We start from the raw sequence: 18,248 nt of genomic DNA, 5'->3' as shown, positions 1-18,248 counted from the left end.
ACTTCCCAGGAAAGTGGAGCTTGATCATTCAAATAACTTATGTAACTAAATATTTTTAAGATGTTCTATGTTCATTCTAGCTGCTAAACTTTCCTCTATGTAACAGTTTAGGGACCTTGGAATATGGCTTGGAGGGCAGTGATATATTTCATTATGCAGTTCCTTAGGGAATAGCTAAAGCTTTTATAGGATATTCTTGGTTTTGAACATGTATCAAAGTGGTTAAATAAGAGCATTCCAGAGACATTGATTAGTAACATACATAAAAGACATCTTTGATTGTCAAACTGTTAGAAAAGAACCTTATTTTAGTTGAATCATCTACTGTTCTTTTCTCTCAGCAGCACTCAAAAAAATCCATATATACCTGGTTGCTTAGACACCTCAAAACTTATGCTAGTACCTAGGATTTTTTTTCCTAAATCTGTATAGACCTTCATTAGTTCCTAAAAAAATCAAAATGCCTAAGAACCTAAAATATTTAATGGTTGAAGGTAATTAAAGTTCTCCCCTAACAGAACGGTAGCCCCTAAATTTCATTTTATACAAAGTCTCAGTTTATTTGGCATCTTTAAGTCCATTACTACTCCCAAGTACTGATTCAGAACACCCACTGCCTCAGCTTGTTTTGATTAAAAGGAAAGATAGAATTGAGTATTATCTACATATTATTGACATCTCAGTTTCCCCCACAAAGATAACCTCCCTCAATAGTTTTATATAGACTTTGAACAGCATGGTGAATAAATAGAGCCCTATGGCACCCTATTACATAAGTGTGAGGGATCAGAGCAATTATCCTCCAGCTCCTTCTGGAAGATTAACCAAGCAGAAGCTGAATCACTGTACCATAATAGCGCCAACACCCAGCCCAAATAGCCTATCCAGAAGAATATTATGGTATTGAAAGCTGCTGAGAGGTCCAAGGGAACCACCCCCATATCATTCCCATTAAATGTTTGAATGTATTGTAACTGCACATTAGAATGTCAAGGAAGCTGACAAGTCTAGCATGGTGCAGTAGTTGATTGAAACTTATAGATGCTAGTCCCTGCTCAGCCATGTTCATTGGATGACTTTGGACAAGTGACAGATTCTCAGCCTAACCTAACTCACAGGGTAATTGTAAGGATAAAGCAGAGGAGAACTATATAAAGTGCCTTAGGTTCTTTGATGAGATATAAATGTAATAATTTTTAAAAATCTCTATAAACATTGTATATGAAGTGATGGACTATATGAGGGTGACCAAATAGAAGCTCAGTTTAGATAAATGTATTTATTAAACACATTTGCTAGTTGCCTTTTGAAAGTTCAAGTTACTTTATGTTAACAGTGAAAAGAGTTCATGGAAGATTGAGTAACTAATAATAGGTGGTTCAAATGTCTAGAAGTGTATGGCTTGTGTAGTTCAGATAGGATTGTACTCCCCTTGAAAGAAAAGGTGCGCAGCCAGGACTAACTAGAGCTTGAAGGCCCTTTTATCAGGTTTGTCACCATAGATACCTAGCTGTGAATGTTCTTTGAAAAAGGTGGTTTAGCAACTGTGATATATCTGGACTACTGTAACTCACTATGTGGAGCTGCTTTTGAAGTGTGTTTGGAAATACCATTTTTTAAAAAAAAAATTCAGTAACACCCTTGTTAGCAGGATTAAATAGCCAGAAATATATCATGCTGGTGTTGGAAGAACTCCACTAGCTTACACTTTTTCAGGTACTATTCAAAGTGTTATCTTTAATTTCTTGAAGCTGTAAATAACTTGGCCCACTTCTTTTTTCAGTGTGACCATGCAATAACATCATGGGCTGCCTTACTTTGAATCATGCCTTTGCCAAAAATTATTTTGGTAGAGACTTCTGAGTAGAAGCCATTTTACAACCTTCTTTCCTGAAGAAAGTTATACATTTGGTGTAGCATTTCTTATTGAGTTAGACAAATTTTTTTTTAATCAGCCATTTTTAAGAACTTGTAAAAAAATCTTAAGTTACTTTATTGGCTGCTTTTCAGTAGCCTTATACTGTATTTACACTATTTTTGAAACATTGGAATTTTGAATCATCGTGTCTGTGATGTTTAAAACAATTCTCTGAGGACTTCTTGGATGTGTGACATATTAATTCAATAAACAAAGTAAAAAAACTGTAATGGGAAGGAGAAATATACCCAAGCATTGCCATTCCGTAAAATGACAGTGCAAATTAGGATGTTTTAATAGTTCTCAATGAAAAACAAATATTGAAAATTTCAGTGTCATATGAACAGTGATATTAACATGGGTGTTAGAAATAAAATTAAAATTATGCCCCTTATTACATTGTAATGATCGTTTGAAATGTGAACAGAGTAAATGGCAAATTCAGATACAAATTGCTTTGTACAATCTCAACATGATAGAAATAACTGATACACTATGCTAATTTGTCAATAAAGTGTGACTGGGCACTAGTGTGTCTTTTTATGTGTATCCTTTAGTGAATACTTCATTTAATGAATTACAGCAGTTTGAAGACAAATTGGCTTAATCAGGTCCGTACCCTTCCAGAGGGAGAGATCAGCCCTGAGCTTAAACCTCACGAGGAAGTGAACTGACCATGACAAAGGAGTTAAAGTCAAATTCTTCACTTCCAGACCACCCTCTTCCTGCCCCATCAAGAAAACCAGGTCCAGAGTGTGACTTCTTCCATGGGTTGGGCCATTGATATGTTGAGACAGCCCCGTGGCTGCCATGGAAGCCATAAAATCCTGAGCTGCTCCGGACAGAACAGCCTTGGTGTGGAAATTGACCAAGTGCCTTCACCTTGGTGTATAAGTGCCTTCACCTGTCTATAAGAAAGAACATCCAGTAACAGTCCAGGATCCAAACACACAGTCAACCTGCTCCAGAATTTGAACACTGCAATTGAGACAAGAAAGCATGGAGGATAGTCCCTGACTAATCCCTCTCAGATGGCTGTCTAGCTGCATCTTGAATGCCTCTAGTGTGGGAGAACCTGCAACCTCCCTAGCAATTTGGTTCCTTTGCAGTACTGCTCTAACAGTTAGGACATTCTTCATTATGTTCAGCTGGAACCTGGCTTCCTGTAACTTGAACCTGTGTCCTGCACTCTGGGATGACTGAGAAAAGATCCTGGCCTTCCTCTTTGTGACAACCTCAAGTACTTGAAGAGTGCTATCATATCCACCCTCAGTCTTCTCTTCTTGAGGCTAAACATGCACACTTTTTTCAATCCTTCCACATAGGGCTTTGTTTCATCCTTGAATCATCCTTGTTGTCCTCCTGTCAAAAATATCCAGCTTGCCTGCATCATTCTTAAACGGTGGTGCCCAGAACTGAACACTGTACTCCAGATGAGACCTAACCAGTGCTAAGCAAAGGGAAGGCAGTACTTCACGTGGTTTGGAAGTGATGCTTTTGCCCTTTTTGCAGCTACGTCACATCATTGACTTATATTCAGCTTGTGATGTACAGCAGTTCCAAGATCCTTCTCACTTGCAGTGTTGTTTAGCCAAGTGTTCCCCATCTTGTAACAATGCATTTGGTTTCTTTTTTTCTAGGTTCAGAAATTGGCATTTGTCCCTATTGAATTTTGTTTTGTTGCTCTCAGCCCAGTGTTCCAACCTATCAAGATCACTTTGAATCTTTTTCGTCTTCCAGGCTATTAGCTATTACAGCCAATTTTGTATAATCCATGAATCGTACTAATTGTTCCCTGAACTTCCTCATCTGAGTCATTAATAAAAGTGTTGAAGAGCCCTGGCCCAGGACTGAACCCTGAAGTAGTCCACTTGTTACCTCTCTGCAGTTTGAGAAGGTGCCATTGATGAGCACACTTTCTGTAGTCAACTATGGTCCACCTGATCCATCTAGTCCATTTTTAGCTAGTTTGTTAATCAGGATATCACAAAGATTCATGTTGTTCTTGAAAACCCAGTCAGGACTCGGAATCATTTTATGGAAACTCTTGTGCCTCCAGCTGGTCTGCCGTGGTTATAACCCTTCACACACCTATAGTTCTGATGTCAATCTTGCAAGAATTTTCAAGGTGAACTGGGCTACCTTCTCTATCAGGCCACTAGAAAGAGCTGTGGATGCTACACATCCTGACAAAGGGTATGACCCATCACTGTTTAATTTTCCTTTTTTAATTATTTATTTTATTGTGCAAAACAGGAACAACCAAACAATGCCACAAGAAAATAAGCAAAAGGAAGAAATAGTAAAAAAATTACAATATTTCAATATTATTTAAGTGAAGAAAAAGATTCATAGCATTGGCTACATTCATGTTGTACATCCCTATAAGTTAATATATAAGAGAACTGTCATTTTTAAAAAATAGTTATGCATACACTTTGACAAAGGCACACCAGATATGAATACATTTATCAATTTGTAGGTTATGCCTAAAGGCTACCAATTCAGAAATTGAAATTAAATCCTTCACCCATTGGGTTTATTACAGGTGGACTTTTATTTTCCAGTGGTGTAATATTAGTCTTAGCTGTCAAAGGGTGCAGAAAATCAATTTTTATTAACCTTGTGTTAGATTCCAAGCTGGTAGGAATCTAGGTAGGTAGTTCAAAACAACACATATATCCTTAAATATTAAAGAATGCTCAATTAAAGAAAGTCCTTTTAAAATACATTTAAATTAACCTCAATTAAAGAAAAAATAGTTAATTTAAAAAACCCTTTATCTTACAAGATGTATCTGAATTATTACCACCACTCAAAAGGAAGCTGCCATTGGGCGATCCCAAAATATATGGGGAAGAGAAAGTTTGGCAATATTATACCTCCAAAAACTGGAAATTTAATTAAACCCTGAGATATTGTGGCATCCATTGTTCTTAAAACATCATTTTTGCTGAATTAAGTGTAGCCTGAGAATCAGGATTTCTTGTGAAATAGATAAAAATGATGCGTTCTGTTGGCTGGGCTATATAGGGTACTCCAGTTCATTACTGTGTTCTTGCTTGACACCCTGTGTATCATATTTATTCACTGACATTAAACATTTATCAACATAAATTGTACGCCAATAGAATTTTTTGGTTTCAGTCAATTCAACACAGACTATTTTGAAGTTATAAAGCAGCAGGGGCAAACCAAGATTTTAAAAATTGCATGTATTGCCATGCAGCCGTAGATGACACTTGATATTTAGCCTGCAGAGCACAGAGTAGCAAAAAATTGTCAAGACTAAAAAGCTGATCCAAAATTTGAAAATCATCCTGCTCATCCAAGGCTGCCAAGCAAACATTTTCTTGCCAAATTATAAATTCAGATTTCCTCATAGAGGTAATTTGCAGGTGAATATATGTTAAGGTACAGTTTTAATGAAGGCATACCCCATAGCTGTCTAGCTCCCACAACTGAGGTGGCACGATATGGCAAGAGCCTAGTGCAATCCAACATAGGGGTTCAAAAACAGAGATTCCAAAACAGACCAAGGAAAAGAAGCACATATTCATGGATATAAAGGTTTTGTCTGATAACACACACCATGGGTTCCAAACATGTATATCAGTGGAGAAAGAGAACATTCCTGTCTCGTACCTCCCTCAAGAAGAAATTCAGATAATACTCCTTTGCTTCCAGCTCTGGTTTTAGAAGATTCATATAAAATTTTAGGCCATTTTTAGAATTCTGGAGGAAAACCAAAATTTCTCAATGTGGCAAAAATAAATTTTCATCATCATCATCATCATCATCATCAAAGTCTTCTCTGTATCTAGAGAGAGAAAGGCAGCTATGTCTGCTAAATGCATTAAATGCTTTGTTTGTTTTAGTCACTATAACAATACAGACCACTTATATTAAATGCATCATTATTTAATGCAGTCTGGTCAACAACCAAACTAAGATTTTAATAGAAATTACAGTTGGCTTAATGTTGTAATAACTCATTCTATTCTGCCAGCCAAAACTGCAGTTAGTATTTTATTATCAACATTAGTTGATGTAATAGGCTGATAATTAACACAAAGGATATGATCTCTATTTGATTTAGAAATTACAGTAATATACACATCATTGAGTGTTGATGAAATAGAACCTGAATCAGAAATAGTTGTACAACTATAAAAATGTAGGAACTAAAAAGCTTGAAAATGCTTTCATTTGGAAATCCATCTGGTCTAGGTACTTTCTCCTTTTTTCATTATTGCTTTGTTAATTCTAAAATTCTAAGTACAAGTTCCACCTGTTGAGAATTTTTTCCTCAGCTCATATTTAATATATTGCACCTCATGATAATTGTAGATTTGGAGAGATGGCAAACTGACTCATAAGAGTTTTCAACCTGTTGCCTAGGTCTATTTGTTGCTTCTTTTTCTTTTTATATTTTAAAGAGGAGCATCACAATAATGAAATCATGGATGAAAGCTTTGCTAGCCTCTCATTCATTTAATAGGGAAATGCCAAAGACCAGTGGACTTGTGAATATTTTTGAGCAGCAGTCCAAACAAACTGGAGCATGGTCTGATGTTTCAGTCTTATAGTCTCTGAATTGACATAACAGGGTGGAGACCAATAATTATCCAAGTGAAAACAATTATGATGTACAAACAATATAAATATGTAGTCTCTCTCATCTGGATGCAATACTTTTCATGGGTCAATCCGGCCAAATTCTGCCATATAGTCCTGAATTGCAAAATGCACCATTGTTTGCCTCTTAGGGGTGCATGTATTGCTGTTCAAGAAGGAATCTAAGATCTCATTAAAATCCCCATCCCTCCCCTGCACAAGCACATAGTCATACTCAACATCAAGCAATTTGCTGAAACAATGCCAGTACCCATTAATCAGGGCCATTGGCTTCTCACTGTGTTTCATAACCAGAACTGAAAATCAACTATTATGCTAAGTAATGGGTTGTTGAATTAAAAACAAAATTTGTTTATGGATTAAGATAGGCAACCCCTTAAACATTATTGAAGTATCTATTGCAAAACCTTATCCCACTCATTCTTATCCACTTATTCCTATCTGCTGCTATTAAGTGCATTTCCAAAAAAAAAAAAAGCCACATCAGTTCCACATTCATTTAAAAAGTACTTTCTTAATTGGGTTTTTTAGTCCTTTGGCGTTTGTGGAAGTTACTTTAAACATGGAATTATTAGGAATATAACGTTTGCCATTACATTTCTACAAAGATCTTGTCCTTTCTACAAAAAAATATCTACAAAAATGTAAGTTATTAATCTATTTCATAATGTCATCATTGTGTTGTACATTCTAATAATGAAAGTATCCTTCAGGGTAAAAATTGTGTGTAGCGAAAAAGTAAATGAAACCTGTCCAAAAGTGGAAAAAACCAAAATCAGGCAAAATAGAAGAAAATTAATGGGTGGGGGGAATAGGGAGGGAAGGAGAGTAAAAGAAGGAAGAGAGAGAAGGACAAAAATGCAGTCCAAACATAACAGGGAAAGAAAAATGGCAAATTTCTAGAATTTTATCAGCCCAAAGTATGTAAGCCATGGCTGAATGCTCAGCAATTTCCAGTCAACTTCTGCAAAATGGAACATGAAATTATACAGGATCTGTATCGGAAGCTGTAAGATATGAAGGCAGTTTCTGGTGAAGATAGGTGGATTTGGTGGGAATCCCACATCCTTTTTTAGGTTTAGCTTTCTTAGCTACCACTGTTAAATACTCCCTAGACTCCCAAACACTCCAGAAAATATTTCTCACAGGCTTCAAGCAATTATAAAACAGTATGTAGTACTACAGTCTAGTGAAAAATAAATACAAAACCATGATTCAGATATAGAAAACAGAGAGAAAACAGTCTGAATATTTTAACAATGGAAATTAATAGATAATAAGGAAAAATAGATGGCTTATGTTGCCATCCTAACCAGAAGTCCTCTGTGATCTTTCTGCTAGAAACAAGTGGAGCCTTTTAAGCAATTCCATCATTTCCCACAATATTCTATAGTTGAGTCGCAAGCACATCATGATCAAAGGTGGCAAAACCCACAGGTACATGGTTAAACTTGATGAAATTACCTATATTGAGCTCAATCAAAGGTTTTCCTTAAGGGCCATGAACAGTGTTACAGCTGCCCATTCAGGCTGACCTTTGAATTTCACAGTTCTTTACAATGTGAAAATGGACATCAGTATAACAGATGGACATATTGTATGGCAGATAGAGTATATGATGCTGCAAAGTCATATGTTAATATAGTCTGATTGCAGACAGGTGAGGGCTAGGTAAGTCAACACGTGTGGCCCATTGTGTTTAGGGCAGGTCTGCTACTCCACAGTGCTGATGCAACTCTATTTTTGTCTCCTCCTCAGCATTTCAAATTCATTTGCTAAGGGCTTTTATATTTATATGGGCAACTCTGAACACAACAAAGCTTTCAGCTTCCAGTCATAAGAACATAAGAAAAGCCATATGGAATCAGATCAAAGGATCTATCTTGTCCAGCACTCTGTATACACAGTGGCAAACCAGCTGCCCACAGGATCCCTCAAGCAGGGTGGGTGTAAGGTCTCCTCCTGCCCAAGCTCCTCAGTAACTGGTAGATGCAGGCATGCCTGCTAGAGGAGGTAGCACATAGCGAGTAAGGCTAGTGGCCACTGATAGCCTCCTCCCTCATGAAGCCGTCCAGTCCCTTTTTAAAATCATCCAGATTACCAATGATCACCACTTCCTGTGATAGCACATTCCATAGTCTAACTATATCCTGTTTGAAGAAATACTTCCTTTTGTCTATTCTAAACTTCCCACCAACCAACTTCATGGGATCACCCCAGGTTTGAGTGTTATGGAAGAGAGAGAAAAATGTCTCCCTCTCCACATTTTTTACCCCATGCTGTGAAGTACATTGTTTGTGGCTGTGGGCAACTTATATTTTCTTAGTCAGACCTACCTCATGTATTGTTGTATGATTAAAAATTCAGCTCTGGATCCCTTGGAGGAAGGACAGGAAAATACCTACTGAGAATTATAATTTGAAATGAAGAGTTTCCTTTGCCAGTGTGCACTGGTAGCTTTGAATGTATTGCCACATGTCAGCAATGATCGCTGATGAAGTTATGTTATAAATGTTACTAAATTTTATTTGTGGGGACTGTATTTTTCAAATTCCAGGCTGAACTAATCATTTAAATGCTAGGTACAGCCGTCAAATTGTCTGAATAGACTTATTTGTGTAACCTGCATGATTTATACCTTTAATAAATGCTCAATCTGTTTTAATTTTAGGTTGATGCAGTGGAAAGTGAGCCCAGGAGTTTTATCTTTATGAGTGAGGATGCAATGACAAATCCTGACAAACTGATGGTTTTAATTCATGGTAGTGGTGTTGTCAGAGCAGGGCAGTGGGCCAGAAGACTTATTATTAATGAAGATCTGAACAGTGGCACTCAGATTCCATACATTAAAAGAGCTATCGAGGTAAGCAAAATATTTGACTTTCTTGTTTATGTTGGTCCTAGTAATTAAGCATAATCATATGCTATTTAGTTTTCTTAATTTATATTAAACACGTATGCCTTTTTTTCTTCAAAACTTCTGTTAAGTACTCCTTTTGTTTCAGGAAACAGTTCTTCATGGTTTCAGAAGCTGACATGTGGTTTGTGAAGCAGATAAATCAGTGCTATTATCTGTTAGAAACTGATGTTTTCTGTTAAATTTCACCAGCTTGAAGGCTTTCCTTATCTCCATCCCAAGCACAAATTGCTCTACCTATTATTACAGAAAGTTGATCCAAGAATAAACTCCTACTTTTTCAAAAAGGATTGCTTTTAAGTATTTTCTATGAAGCCTAAAAGTGGATCTGTTAAAATCATTTGGATTAAACAAGATGCTTAACACAAAATATACACTCTGGTGTTTGCTGTCTCACAAAGTTCTTACATAGCTGTGGAAGAACAGTTCTGTAATTAAATTGGGAATCTCATTATTTTACTGTTTTCCAATATCTCTACTTGGGAGATTCCTGATAAATCTTGAGAAAAATCATTTGATATTTTAAAATAGTTTGTGCCTAGGCCATATTATTATAGAATAAACTTTGTTAATATGACTAAAATGACAAAAAGTTTAGAAAAACAAATGTTGGCAAACTTTCTTTTAAAATTAAAGAATATTGTATGTTGAACCTAAACAATGAATGAACTTTGGAGGAAGGATGTACTATTTCTGACAATTTCAGTTTTTAACCTAAACAATGAATGAACTTTGAAGGAAGGATGTACTATTTCTGACAATTTCAGTTTTTTAAAAATGAAAATTTAAAAAGTTCATTTTTATTTCTGAAAAAAACCTCTAGCTCTTTCACCATTAATACACACAAAGCAGATAGTTATTTATTAATGTTATACAGATAGAAATGGAATCTCTGTGGCATACTGAAATGTAAACGTTTCGAAAAACTATCAGATTTTTGTTGTAAGTCTACTGCCCTTTTTAAAAAAAATGTGAAATACCTATAGTGGATATACGCAGTTTGGGGGTGCTTCTGGACCCTGATTAATCCTGGAATTCCAGGTGGATTCGGTGGCCAGCAGCGCCTTCTATCAGCTTAAGATGATATACGAGTTGTGACCATATCTGGACAGAAAAGACCTAGCAAGAGTTATCCATGTACTGGTAACCTCTCATCTGGACTATTGCAGCATGCCTTATGTGGGGTTACTCTTGAAGATGGTCGAGAAACTTCAATTGGTCCAGAATAGGGCAGCCTGATTGTTAATATGATTGTATCTGGCTTTATATGATTGTACCTTCCAGATACAATCATATAAAGCCAGTCCTCTACCATCTCCACTGGCTCCCAGTTGAAATCCAGGCCCAATTCAAGGTGTTAATACTAGTATTTAAAACCCTTAACAGCTTGGGGCCAGGGTATCTAAAGGAGCATCTCTTCCCATATGCACCTGGGCACCTTAGAGCTGCATCTGAGGCCCTTCGAAGGAACTCCCTCCTCAGGAAATAAGGAGGATGGTAACACAAAAAAGGGACTTTCCTGCAGTGACACCCCAATTTTGGAACAAGCTCCCCAGAGAGGTTCTCCAGGTGCCTTCCTTATTGTTTTTTAGGTGCCAGACGAAAGCCTTTTTATTTCAACGGTGTTTTAATTGTTAACTTGTTCTCAGTAGCAATTTAACTGCAGGTATGTTATTAGTGTGGCCCATCTTATATTGTTCTTAATGTTTTATTGGTAATTGTTGTTTTGTATTTTTATCTTTATGTTATGTTAAGTTATTTTATTATTATTTTGTCCATTGTTTGCATATTTTAAAACCAAATATAAACGACTGAATGTGTAGGGAAATGCATTCTAGAGCTACTTCACTGCTTTCTTTTTTCATCTGCTGAGCACTCAAGTGTCTAGTGCAGTGGCACCCAGAGGCAGAAAGTAACAGGTGTGACTCTGCTTTTCCAGTTCAGTGCAAATCTAGTTGATATAATGGTTTCTGATTCTGGATTGCTGACTGAATGCAACCCATGATTTGTCATTGTAAGCACAGCTTAACTATGGTTTAGTGTATACTTAACCAAAGTTTGATGTCTGCATTGAACTAATGTCTGGGTTTTAGTCAGACCGTCTACAGTGGTATAGTGGTTAATTTTGAAGTAAAGGCACTCATTATGACAGTCTCCATAGTCATAGTGCCAAGGGGAGTGAAAATTGCAGACAACTTTGTTTATATCAACAAGCCTCTTCTAGGATTTTTCATGTACTAGTGGGGGTAGGCAAATGTGGCCCTCCAGATGTTGTAGGACTGCAACTTCCGTTAGCCCTTGACAGCATAGCTACTGGCGTGGGATGATATAAGTTATTTATTTATTTATATTTCGATTTATATCCTGCCTTTTTCCTACAAAGGGCTCAAGGCAGCTTACATCTTCTCTCCTCCTCCATCTTATCCCCCCAACAACAACCCTGTGAGGTAGGTTGGGCTGAGAGGCTGTGACTGGCCCAAAGTCACCCAGTTGGCTCCATGGCCGAGCGGGGACTCGAACCTGGATCGCCTGAGCCCCAGTCCCGCGCTCTTAACCACTACGCCACACTGGCTCTCACTATGGTTATGGTCCAACAACATCTGGAAAGCCTGAAGTTACCTAGTGCTGTGCTACTAGAATGCCTTTTGTAAAGCTAATGGGTTTTATTCATTTGTTCATTCAAGTCCAGACACCCTAAAATGTCTTCTAGTACAACAGGGAACCAAATACTGTGAATGCTGTAGTGAAAACTCCGAGGGAATATGGAATTGAAAAAAGAATGGCAGATGATACCAATGTCCATGCTATTAAAAATGCCAGTGCTGTATCCTTCACAAACTTGCCTTCATTACACCAGTGGTAGTCAAAGACCTGTTACTGTTACAGGAAATTAAGAATAAAGAAATTGGAAAGTAGTTTCAACACTCTTTTCCCTTCTCCTCCAACCTGGGCTTGATGTTTTCCTGCCACAGACATCATCATATTCAATAATAGGTTATTGGATCTGTAGGCCGAGTTTAGATGCACAAATAATAGCTTTAATGTTACACTTTGTAAGAATACACAGGGAAAGCTTTAATAGAAAGAGCATATCTGCAAAGTCCTGATTGACTACCACTCCATAAAAAGAATGGAGGAGCTGTAATGGGTGTAGGGAGCAACTTACAGAATGGAACTTCTCCTTCTGTAACTGTTAGACCAAGAAGATGATTGCAGTATGTCAACCATACTTAAACATCATTTTTAAATTAAAAATTTGCTTTTATTGTGCTGCATGACAGAAAAACCACATCCACTACGCAGGGGTGTTTTTGTGTAGTGCTTCTTGCTAGATTGAAACTGTACAGAGCACTAAGAGACAGGTGGTTGGCACCGTAACGTTCTGATGTATGCAACAGAGAGAGAGCGTAGATTGCATGCATCTTTTCTCTTTCTGGTTGTGCTTAGTACTGCAGCAGCATAGACGTGAATGACTGCTGTGCATGAATATATCGGGATGGGGGATTCAGTCTTTTGAGCACTGTGCGTCATGTGTGCTTTAACTTTTAAAGTAAGTTGGGCTTCATATATGATAAGTTAATTTCAAAGTTTGAAATAACTGTATGAATTAAACTCTGTTCACATGATCAGAGTGAGTATACAGAATGTGTAAGGGAATGGGGTTGTAGTAACTAGACCTTCCCCTTCCTCTTCCTCTTCCTCTTCCTCTTCCCTTTCCCTTTCCCTTTCCCTTTCTTAACATTCATTGGATCTTCTGCATGGAGCTTATATGTGTAACACAGAAAATCACGGACTGTGTAGAAATTGGCAAAGGGGTTTGTCACTGGTTTTGCTCTTCCCTATGACATAGTCATTGTTTACTTGAACAAGAATCTTGCTTGATGAGTGTACAGTCATATAATACAATTCACAAGAAACAATACTGCATGTTCTCAAATTCTTAAAACATCTTTGGTTTTGAGCTAGTGATCCTAATCATTTTGTAAATGTATATAATAAGACTCCTACCATGCTTCTTTATCCTAAACATATGTACAAATTCTAAATTGCTATCAAACGTTCAGAAACATTATTTCAATTTTTTTAAATGTGCATTGCAGTAAATTACATTATCAAAATTTTGTGGTGCCTGCTATATTGAGATCAAATGTACTAATATCCAGGTGAATATTCTACAGAAGTTTTATAGCATTGGTTATAAGTAGGCAATTAGTAATAAATCAACTACTTATAATCAGTAAACCTTTGTAAATGATTGCTCAATGAAATGAGAGGGAAGGCTTACTGCTTGGAGTAATATTCTATTGACAGACCACATAAGCCCACACTAGCCCCCATGCCAGCAAAGGAAAACAATGAGATGACAGCTCTAGTGTTTGGAGAGAGGTTGTTAATGACAGCTTATTCCTTTATGATTTCAACTCTTGACAGAAGACAGGTCTGCTTGTTGCATCACGGCAGATGTATCATTACCTTCTGGCCCTGCCATGACTGAATTGGAATAAACCCACTTGCAGTTCTGAAAATTCAATTACTTTGTGAAAGTTTGGGCACTGTTTCTATGATTCATGTGCAGATGTGTTTAAGCCTCATCCTAGTAGCTGTTTGTTTTTGAATTCTAATAGTGCTCTAAAGTTCCAAACTTGAAGATTACAGAATTAATTAAACATATGACAGTCTTTTCTTCATGTCCTAGTGAATCACTGTTGGAACAGAATATACCCCTTTGTATTATTTTGTAACATCTTTAATATGGACTTAGCAAAGTTACTATTAAGTCTTCCTGAATATATGTGTTCTTTTAAAGGTGTATTTTTCTTACGGTATAAACCTTTACTATTTAAACACTATAAAAAGGTACCTAGACAGTATTTACAATATTTCATGCTTCATGTCTCTGTATTTCATTTTAAGGATGAGGTAGTCATTTCTGTTAGTTGATATGGATATTAGAATTCTATTTTTCCCCCTACTTGAACTTGTGGGATACTTCACAGTGACTCTGGAGATTAAATGAGAAAGAGGTATGAATTTATGAAAGAATGTCAAAAGCCTTGGGGTTTGGGTATGATCGGAATTTCAATAGCAGTTCAGATGAGTTTAAATGTATAGAAGGGAAGCATAAAAATATTGTTTAATTTCTGTCATACTGTTTTTTTAGTCAGTCTGGTTTTTTTCCCTTCAAACCTGCATTTCTCTCCAGTATATGTTACCATATACAAGATCTGTATGCCTCCCCCACCTTTGTATTTTATTTTAACTGCTGATCTCTTTTCTGTGGTGTTCCTGACTTTAATATCAGCTAAAGAGGCCTGAATTGCTGAATCAAAGCTGTTTTGGGAGGGAGACAGTGTTTAAGATTGTGAAGGGTAAGAATCTCTGGATAGAAGGTAACACTTCCTGCAGTTATAATCAATGCACTTGACACTTTCAAGGGCAAGAGAAGCCATGACTTGCTCAGGGGTTAAACTTTTTAAATAGCCTCCCCAGGGAAAAATGCCGTCAATAAAACATAATAATTAGTTGAAGATTCTTGAGTAGCCTTTGTTAAAAATGAAAAGATTAGAAATAGGGTAGATGGATCTTTATTTATCTATTCTTTATCTTTCTTTACCCTTCAAAGTTTAGTTTAAATTAATTGTGGCTCTGAATTGATCTGTTTTATTGCATCTTTAATTATGGAAATCTGTTTTAGTTGTTTGAAAATACCCTTGTTTATAAGAGTTAAAAAACAGTCAGATATCATTGTTCTTTTTATTCTCAATAAACCTGTCCCATGCAAATTCAGCTCGCTTGTGCAAGTGCGGGCTCGCGCGCGCGCGCGCGCGCGCTCTCTCTCTCTCTCTCTCTCTCTCTCTCTATATATATATATATATATATATAATCAATATGGAGAACATTTTATTCTTCCAACTATAATTTGCAAGCATCTAATGTGTATATTTAATGTACTGATAAAGATTAAATGGTTTCTGACATTTAAAGACAGCAGAAGCCAAGATAGATAAGAGGCAGTTATCCATTTATAGGAAACAAATTAAGGCTGTGTTTGTATTTTGTTTTTTAATAATTAATTTTTGGAATGTCTGGTTACTTGTTTAAACTTGGAGCTTTGTATTTACGGACGGTATGAAGTTTGCACTTTTGAAATCCAAGAGATAAATAAAATGCTTCCAAACAGTGTGGCAATAGTAAATATTGATAAATAATATATGAATTGGTTTAATATAAAGAGTTCTGTCCTGCATTAATTAATTATTTTTTATTTGCACTTTAAGAAAACGTAAGGGAAAATGAAATCATTGTTATAGTTTGGGACAGTACATCAACATGGCTTGAGCTGATATGTAGACTAAATTTTTCATAAATAGAGCATAATCTTTTCTTTCCTCCTTGGTGCTTTCAGACACCTCACAAATAGTTGAACTTTATTTTAGGAAGGCGGAAAGAAACATTTCAAATGTTTAGCATGAGGTTCTTTAATGTGACTTATTAGGATGCTTCCAAATGTTGGCTTTTTTGTGAATCACTTTTGTTGGTCATAGGAAAAAGACTGGCTTCAAATATGAAGTGTGAACACACTTCCTAGTCCACATAATGTGAGTGTAATATTTATGTATATGGAGGGAAGGAGAGGAGTATAGCTTTATTGAAGTTCATGTTTCTCTTTTGCACACAAGCACCAAGCCCACGGTGGGACTGGATCATGCACTTAATATCCAGAAATGTCTCTTTCTGTTAATGTTTCATTCATGAAGATGCATTCCTTACATTTTTTGGAAAGTGTTAAAGTGAAAAAATGTATTTTGTGCAAAAGAATGGTTTGAATCCCCCAAACTGCACAGTTGGTCCATGCTTTGACTGGGTGTTTTATTCAGGAGAGTTTTAAAACTATTTGCATTATATATCTTTATTCATTTCTTCATCACTTTCCTGTTAAAAAAACTCCAAAGAAATATATTATCAGTAAAAAGGAAATTCTGTATAAGCAAATAGCATCTAGCAGCAAGAGCAGTAACTCATTTTAAAAAGGCAGTAACATTAAATGTTTCTCATCTGCAGCTGTGCATTTGCTTAATTACACAGTATGCTCTGGAATAACAAGAACACAGAGTTCAAGAGAAAACATAAGACAAATACAGTTTTCACATGGCACAGGTCTAGAGTTTTCAACTAGCCAGAATTAAGGTTAAGTAGCTACATTTGTTTCAAAAACTATATAACAAGTCTATGATAAGCAAATATGTAACAAACTTAACACTTTTATACCTGGAGCAAAGGTATATGGGGTGTCTTCAGCCCTTCTCTCCATCCGTGGTTCCTGATTTGGAATAGGAAAAAGCATGGCCAGGAAAGGAGTTGCACTTTGTCCCTGTATAGTTAAGGCTTTTACCATGCAAGTCTCAAACCATCACCAGACTTCCTCCCAACTTGAATTTGGGAGGTGGCAGGGATTGCTGCTCAGCTGCTTGGAGAATTTTGCCCATCTCTGCAGTTCCTAAGTTGGGAGGAAGGTTGATGGCTTCTGACATTCCCTAGAAGGCTACACCAAACTTAGATGGCTTAGATGAATGTATTTGTTCAAATATTGGAGCATATTGGTTGAAATCTCCCAGATACTTTCCCCACTAAGTAGAGCTCAAATGTTTCTTCCCTAGAATTGTTGCTTACCATCTCAGCCTTAGTTACTTCTCAATGTTTCAGTGGCTGTGGGTCTGCCTAGCCTAGCCTAGCCTAGCCGGATTCACCAGCTTTCAAATAGGTAAAGCATTCCATTCCCAAAGAAAGGGAGAATATGCTAAGAAGCTCTAGGCCCCAAATATCTTTGCTTAGTTCTTTGATCTACAAATGTTATTTAAAGGAAGTGGCTACTTTATAGAACTAACAAGTGTCCAGGATTTAGGACTATGATATTCCTATTGCATTTGCTGAAGAGAGGAGAGCTGTATGTGGAGGGGAGGGTGGAGGGGGGATGGATGGATGGATGGATGGATGGATGGATGGATGGATGAATGAAATGTGTGCGTATATATACACATAGATACATACTCTAAAAATTTGCCACTTTCTGCCTCACACAGAAACCATAGCCTCATTCTTCCTCCCTTCCTCTCTTGATCATTACCACTTCATACACTTTCACTGCCTCTCTTAAGATCACTACCACTTAACGTTGTTTTCTCCCATACTTTGTCTCCTGCACCAGATGAGTTCCTTACCTCTTTTTTATGTGATCTGGCAAAGTGCATTTGACTGGATTGTATAAAATTCTCAAAGCATCATTTTAAGATATAATTCTCCATGTGATTGTTATTTTTAAACTGACCAGTTGATGAAGTAATTCTTAAACTCTGGTTAAATGCCAACTATAATAGATCATAGAAACCTAATTAAGATTCTATCTAGCTGCCAAAGCTGTGTTGATATTTTAAAAATATGAGTGATCATTTAAAAGTTCTCACAGTTGAACATGGAGATAAGTGTTTTCTTATTCAGGGAATTTCATTTATTGCTGAATAACATTATTTACCATTCAGCATAGTGGAATATTACTTCCCATATAAACTATTATGGCCTATCAGAAGGTTTCTGCTGTGAATACTAAAGAAATACATTTGGCATACTGTTTCTCATATTATGTAGTATCATAATCTTATGAAAATGTTATTCATTTGAAAAGTTATATGTCATTTTTGATCAAAAACTTTATAAAGTTAAATAGCACTATGTGAACAAACTGTAGTTGTTGATAATTATCTTTTTCTTGAAATTAAC

General features: G+C 36.5%; 1 protein-coding gene across 7 annotated transcripts in view; it reads left to right on the top strand.

Moving 5' to 3' along the window:
• FAM172A (family with sequence similarity 172 member A) overlaps positions 1-18,248 on the top strand; it is a 312,125-nt gene that overhangs the window by 50,431 nt on the left and 243,446 nt on the right. For all 7 annotated transcript variants that reach the window (XM_044446029.1, XM_044446032.1, XM_044446030.1 and 4 more), the window contains exon 6: positions 9,228-9,419. In XM_044446029.1, coding sequence (XP_044301964.1) covers positions 9,228-9,419 — 192 coding nt within the window. The remainder of the gene's footprint in view (positions 1-9,227; positions 9,420-18,248) is intronic.

This window comes from Varanus komodoensis, unplaced genomic scaffold, assembly GCF_004798865.1.
Source record: "Varanus komodoensis strain SLA01 unplaced genomic scaffold, ASM479886v1 scaffold5, whole genome shotgun sequence".
Lineage (NCBI taxonomy): Eukaryota > Metazoa > Chordata > Lepidosauria > Squamata > Varanidae > Varanus > Varanus komodoensis.
Note: the sequence above shows the minus strand (reverse complement) of the source record. Positions and strands in the feature narration are given on the sequence as shown.